Below are 6,983 nucleotides of genomic sequence, written 5' to 3'. Positions count from 1 at the left end.
ATCACATGACCCTGGAACACTGTGACCATTATAAATATGAATCAGTTGCCAAGCATCCAAATATAAATCACATGACCCTGGGCATGCTGCAATGGTCATAAGTGTGAAAAATGGTCATAAGTCATTTCAGTGCAATTGCAACTTTGAACAGGTTTGTTTTTTTGGTCATCAAGTTTTTGACACCTTGCTAGGTGGTACTTGAATATTGCCATATCCTAAAAGTGGTACAATCAGTAAAAAGGTTGAAAAGCCCTGCTCTATGACTATTAAAGAAGCTAGCTGATCCATCTGGCACCTCAAAAGCTCTTATAAACAATAAACTGGATGTAGAGCAAACCTCAGCATGTACATTCTCTACCAAGTGGAATGAAGGAAGCCCCTCTTCTCAGAAATTATGCTTCCCCAATCACCGCCACCAAATTCTTTTTTGGAAAGAAAATCTAGGGATGGAATTGGGGTAGTATGTCAATGAAAATTCTCGGTCATCCAGGTAGAGTTGTCTGGAAGTTGAGTTATGGCAACTGGACTTTTTAGTGTCATGCCTCCGTCTGAGCCTGAATCTGCAGAGGAAAATGAACTGGAACGGGACTCTATGGAGGTCGAGGGAGAGGTGTCTGTGGCTTCAGAGGAATGTGGGGAAGAGCAGGCCGAGGCAGACCAGGGTCCTTCAGGATTGGAACAGGAAGAACAGGAGAGGCAAGAGTTCAGGCGATGAGCAGGGGCCACCCCCACCTGATCCTAGAGCACAGAGAGTGGAGAGGAGGGAACAATGCAGGCAGGCTCAATTACTCAGGAGCATCCCGCCCTTCTCCACGCGGAACACCTGGAGATTGAGATTTAAGGAGACGCTGTGGGGAGGGGCATTTGTCGGGAACAAATGCTGATTCTTGGAGTGTTGTGTATTGTTGCTGATCTCTTGTTCTGTGACTTCTGTTTGGAAACCTGGAAACTCGAACTATTGGATTGACTGACCACGTTACTTGAGTGTTTAAAGACCTCAGACTGTATTTCCGATTCTGTTGAAAACTGCTCAGGCAAGCTAGGATTCAAACAGACTCGTTATGTTTTCTTCCTTGTTATCTCTATGGCCTTGAGTACTTTCTTATGCTAATCAGACTGTATTTGAACCTACTTTCAGCCAGAGTTGGCTGAAGGGGGGGGGTGTTCTTTTGTTGGAGGCTTGCCAGCAAACGTGGGAGCATTTGGGAAAAATTTGGAGCAATAAAAGAACTGTTTGAATTGCCAGCTGACTGCATTGCCTCTGTGCTGTGCCCTGGGTCATCACAGTAAGATTACACCTATCCTGTCCTTGAGCAATCCCAGCTGCACTGGTTTCTATATAGTGAAAAAACAACAATCCTTTCCCCATTTCCCAGCAGGTGATCAACTAGACCAGAGGTCCCCAACCTTTTGTGCACCAGGGACCGGTTCTGTGGAGAGAGGTTTTCCCGTGGACTGGACGGGGTGTGGTTTTGTGTGCTGCCTGCATCCTGTGGCGGGGGCTTTGCTTGTTTGTGCGGACCAGTTGCTGGCATGCCGCAGCCCAGTACTGGTCCACGGACCGGGGGTTGGGGACCCCTGAACTAGACTGCAAGGTACTGGAAGTAGTGATGTCTGGAGAACAGGTCACCAAGAGCGCAATCAAGAGCTGCATGGGGCTAGCAAATTGTTTACATGCATTTTAATCTAACCACTGATAGAAGGAAAAGTAAATAACTTACAACTCTGGCCACAAAAAGTGTCTTGAAGGCATCTCCTTGAGCATTGGGATCATTATGTGGATCCCCTAAAAGAAAATGAATCAGATTAGAGAAGAAATGAGAAAAAATATACTTCTACTTCCCTACTTTTTTTTTACAAGTGCCAGGCCTCATTTTTAATTAATGGGGCTATTAATTTTAAGTTCATGATAAAAAGAATCCATTCCTTTACAGCAGGGGTGTCAAACTGCCGGCCCGTGGGCCGGATGCATCATAGCGAAACCGCGCCCACCCCATTGCTGGCAATGGCAAAAAAGTTGCGATACGTTGCGACACGTCATGTGACGTTGCAAGTTTGACACCCCTGCTTTACAGCTTTCTACTGTGTCTCACTTACACATCTTCAATTCACTTTCAACCTCTTGCTGTCGGCGTTCAATCTTCTCTCGCCTCTGCAATGAAAGGGACCAAGAAAACATAAGGAATGCTTATCTTGTTTTCCAGTATATCTCAACTAAGAACAACTGTTTGAATGTTACAAGGGCCACCTCTTCAACATCCTTCTACTTAATTCTTTCTATTTTAGGACCTTGGAAGAGAGCAAATCCTGATACTGGTATACTTCACATTTAAATTTGTGCTATACATACCTTCCGTTCCATCCGTTCCTCCCGTGTCTCTGCACGAGTAGGTGGGGGAGCATCACGTGGGTCCTGAAAGAGAAAACTGTTTTGTAATAACTCTGAATATTAAGACAAAATTGTTGAGAAAGTAATTGCTACAACAGCCATTCTGATTCTACAAGCATTAGCCAATATCCCAGTAACAAGCAAAAGATAGTTAAGACCAATACTACTAGACCTACCTCAAACTCACGGATGTAGGGAGCAATACCACTATAAGGCTGATTATGATGTTTCTCATGGGGCAATTTTTCCAAAGGAGGCAGATAGGGTATAGGATCACGGGGTGCAAATAGTGCCAACAAATTTGGGGGCAGGAACTGTGTCATCTTGAAACACCTGTCATGTAAGGGGGGAAAAATCAGGAAGTTTGAAAAAAGAACAGCAGTGGCTAATCCATGTGATTAGCATGGAAACAAAAACAGATTTTTTTAAGCCAAACATATAAACACATAACATCTGTCTGCAACAGGGTAAAAACAGTAGGTTGACATATTTTGTGGGATATCACCAGTTTGAACCTTGTTGCTACTCACACAGAAGACAGTAACCTTAAAGTTCTATTTTTCCAAATGGCAAGTGGAAAATTGTTTTAAGTACTTTATCATATATAAACTATTCGAGATGAAAGAGGCCCCAGCAAATCAGACTGTTCTCTACAGTGCAATTGGACAGCTTTTAAAAAGTGGCATTCCCTCCTACAATCTTTATTTGTACAAGCCACTGTACCTCCTCAGCATTCAAGCCCTGGTTTCACCACATGGGCTAACTTCTCTTCACTAAACACTCCTTTCTCGCACGCGACCTGGATCCCCATGACATCTGTTGCAAAAAGGTAATGCGCACGAGGAGTTTGGAACTCAGCAGCGCGTGCTTCCGATTGTTGTGCCTGTTGCCGCTGTTATCCCAGCAGCCCCTCGGACCTCTCACTTGCTCTAACTTGCGCGCGCAAAGACCTCTCCCCCTTCTCTCAACCTCAAGCTCGCCTCACGCCCTCTTCTGTAGCAGGCCTTCCTCCTCTTCCCATGGGATCTTGCGCAAAATCACTGCCCTCGGATCACTCGCTACCGGCAACAACGCACCCCGACCTTTTTATTCCCAAGTAGAGCCTCTTCTCTATTCCGCACGAATGAGCCAGAAAACGGCCTTCTCCCACTTCTCACGAAACAACGCCCCACACGCACTTCACAGGCGCACTTTGGGTCTCACTAGCCGACGTGACCGTCCGTGATCTACGCCCCCTCTTCAGCGCCTCCCGCCGCCACAGGCTGGGCCTATTGGGCGCGCACTCTGCGCATGCTTGGATGGATGCCCCATCACCACGCTTGAATCCTTACGCGTCGGTTCTTGATTCGTTGCCGTCTGCTGATCAATCAGCGCAAGGTTTTTGTTGCTTTTTTATTGGAAAGGCGTCTGGAAAGAAAATAGTCTTTCTCAATACATTATCTTGGTCTATAGATGTAAATGTGTATGCTAGTCAGTGGTGATAAAGGATTGATCTGAGCATTGGGCAGTGATTCAGTGCCGGCAACGGGAAATCCTGTGCAATTTTCCCGGGGTTTGATTAGTTGGCAACCAAGGCAAAAAAAACCTTGGAGTTTTTACAAAAAAGGTATGCTGGTCCAAAGAGGAAACCTAAAATGCAGGCAATAGCTTTTTAAAAAAAAACAAAAACAAGTTTTATTGATTTTTATTTTTACAACAAGGTGCTTGAGAAACAACGTCGTGATGGGGTAATCAATCATCCCAAAACAAAATCATACATACATAACTCAGATTAAATCATTAGAAACTCCCTCTCTATTTCCCTCAAATAATATAATATATTCAAATTAATGTATTTTTCAATAAAATTCAATCAATCAGAACAATCATCAATAACATTTCATCTGTATAAATCCAAATCCTGTTTTTAAGCTTTACTATTTACAATTACCGTATTCCAATTTGGCTTTTAGATAAACATATTATTAACACTTCAGGTGTCCCTCCTTTCCCCTTTTCCTTAACATAATCCTTATCTCTAAAATACACATATTTCAACCATAACATTCTTATATTTTCTACAAGTATTATATTTTTTAATCTAATAACTCATTAATACCATTTCTTCTTTTATCAGAAATCCCTCTTATTCTCCTTCCATTACAAAATAGCTATCTTTCCTAAAAATAAGAATATTACTCCAAAAAATATTTTCTACTCTATTTTAAATCTGTAATCTATCAATCAATCTATATCTATGAAAAACTCTTTTAACCCACTCAATAAAGTTTAAATCTGATCCAAATAATTATTATATCCACAACAAGCATATTAATACAGAAAAAACATCATCTCACTAAGTTCACATATTTGATTAATCTTTATTCAATCAAGATCTCTAAAGCCTTATTTACCCGTCAAGTAAAATTTTAAATCACATTTTTAAATCTAACTCTGGCTTTCTTTCTGTGCCAGTCCGGTTTCCATAATAGAGCTTCTATATCGTCGAGTCTCAATATTTGAGTGAGGGTACTTATCAATACTTCAATCTGGGCCAAGTTCTCTTTCCCTTCTCCCAATATCATCTGTATAGTGTAGACGGTTTGTTTCCGTGTTATAGTCACAAGTTGATTATCCACGATGTCACTATTCTCAGTAATTCATATCTGAGAGTCAGTTCCTGCTACTTTTAACACTGCAAGTGTCTCAGAGTTGTTCTTTGATCTTCAAAATTCTCCATAAGTTGTAGATTAACATCCATTTGCTCAGTGACTTGTTCCTCTGTCTCTTTAAGTTGTGTATGTTGCTGCATACAGGCCTCTCTAGGCTAGTTCCTTGGCCTATAGATTGATCCATTAGGATTTGAGATTCAATTTGTGGTTCAGAGATGTCATCTTTAATGTTTCTCCAGGATTTCATATATACTGTTGCTTCCAAAATTGCTTCTAATATAAGTTCATAATCAAGCTGTGGATAAAATTCCTCCATTTCAGTGGTGAGATAGTCTTTTACTTTTTTAGAGGAGGCTATATTTACTAACAGTCAACACATACAAACGGTCAGCACTTATCCACCTCCACAATTACTAGTAAGCAACTTCACCACCCAGCTGTTTCAAATCCTTTATCTTTTCGCTTTTATCATCATTTGAAGGTCAAACCCAACCTCAAAAAACAGAGAGGAAATGTAGTTGCAGTAATAGTTTTCGCCACAAGATGCCCTCAGTAAGCTGTGAAATCTCTTTTCCGGCTTCCAATAAAGTTTTTTTTTCAAACAATAAAGATTTATCCCTTTAAAAAAATAAATCCAAGAAATAGGAAAACAATATTCTCCAGCTTAGAAAATAGATATAATAATAAAGTTCTATGATAGGGCTTTTTCCAGGGCCCCAAAGCGACCAAAAATAAAAATAGTCAATAAAAAGTTAACTTTTTTTTCTTTTCTTTTGTTAAAGCTTTTTTCCCCAGATAGACAAAGGCAGCTCTTTCAAAGCAAGGAAATAGTTCCAGAAGGCTTTTAACAGGAGAGTAGTTAGGGCAAAGAGAGAGAGGGAAAGGTCTCACCCGGATCATCCACGGTGGTTTCTTAATGCTTAAGTGTTCTTTTGACTTTCGGCTGGTGTAGCTAAATGATCGGCCATGTTACTGGCCGATCTTTTCTCCGTCAGCCCCGAGGAGCTGCCTCGGACCGCGGAAGGAGCTGCCGCCTCCCCCCGCAATTGACGAGAGTCCTCCTCATCGGTAGTCGCCCCTCCAGGGTGACTTTTCAACCCGATTAAGGGTCTACCAGCAAAGGGAAAGCAGCCATCAAAGAGAGGAGTCTCTCCGAGCGACTGCACACGCCGTGACCCGGAACCGGAAGTCCAGGCAATAGCTTTTTTTAACAGTGCTAGCCAAAAGGCTACAAAAATATGAGTTTGCATTAGTATTTCTGTAATGAGAAATATTAGGGGATGGAAAAGCTGCCCTAATCCAATGCTCTCCCATTGTTTTGCATCCCAAATTCCCAGCCAGCTGTGGGAAATCACCCTCCCCCAGAGAAGGAAGTATTAAAAGGGCAGGAAAATATATTTCCCTAAAGGATCTTAAAGAGGCAGAAAAGCATGCCCAGTGAAAGGAATAAAGTATTATTCAGAAATTTCTAATGAAGGTCGATAGAAGAAGCCACCTGAAAGTCAATAAAATCAGACAAGTAAATTACAGACAAATAAGAAAAGCAGAAGTTGCTAGCTAACTGAAATTGCAAGCAGAGGAAATATCGAAATAACTATAGGAGTTATGAAGGGGGAGGAGTGAACGTCTCGGCGGCACAACGTATTCCTTGGGGGCTCCCTAGGAATCGTTGCTTTTCAGCTGTTTGGGGAGGTCTGCCTAGTCCTAGACAGACCAGAGCTGTTCTGTAGGGACAGTGAAGAATGGAAGGATAGTTTGGCAGCACAGGAGGGATCGCAATCTCCTGGAGAGCCGAACGGAAGCTTCCCAGACCAGCAGCTGTCAGACAGCCATTGCGAGCTGTCACAAGCCGGCGTTCGCTTCCAAGAATCAGAAAGTAAAATTGGAGGATCGCCTGGGTGAGCTGATAAAGAGTTTGTAAAAAGGAGGAAAACTTTCTCTCT

The 6,983-nt window shown here is 42.2% G+C and overlaps 1 protein-coding gene across 2 annotated transcripts in view; it reads right to left on the bottom strand.

The window, feature by feature from the left end:
• The window catches only part of LOC107297265 (U1 small nuclear ribonucleoprotein 70 kDa-like), a 44,976-nt gene extending 41,330 nt beyond the window's left edge, over nt 1-3,646 (bottom strand). The window contains exons 1-5 of one of the 2 annotated variants that reach the window (XM_015826628.1): nt 3,466-3,646; nt 2,566-2,722; nt 2,351-2,413; nt 2,098-2,152; nt 1,722-1,786 (exon numbers count right to left, since the gene is read on the bottom strand). In XM_015826628.1, coding sequence (XP_015682114.1) covers nt 1,722-1,786; nt 2,098-2,152; nt 2,351-2,413; nt 2,566-2,712 — 330 coding nt within the window. In that variant the 5' untranslated portion in view covers nt 2,713-2,722; nt 3,466-3,646. The remainder of the gene's footprint in view (nt 1-1,721; nt 1,787-2,097; nt 2,153-2,350; nt 2,414-2,565; nt 2,723-3,465) is intronic. The other variant, XM_015826627.1, reaches the window with a different exon arrangement.
• Between the last annotated feature and the right edge of the window lie 3,337 nt (nt 3,647-6,983).

Source organism: Protobothrops mucrosquamatus, unplaced genomic scaffold, assembly GCF_001527695.2.
Source record: "Protobothrops mucrosquamatus isolate PMUCROS unplaced genomic scaffold, P.Mucros_1.0 scaffold3204, whole genome shotgun sequence".
Taxonomy (NCBI): Eukaryota; Metazoa; Chordata; class Lepidosauria; order Squamata; family Viperidae; genus Protobothrops; species Protobothrops mucrosquamatus.
Note: the sequence above shows the minus strand (reverse complement) of the source record. Positions and strands in the feature narration are given on the sequence as shown.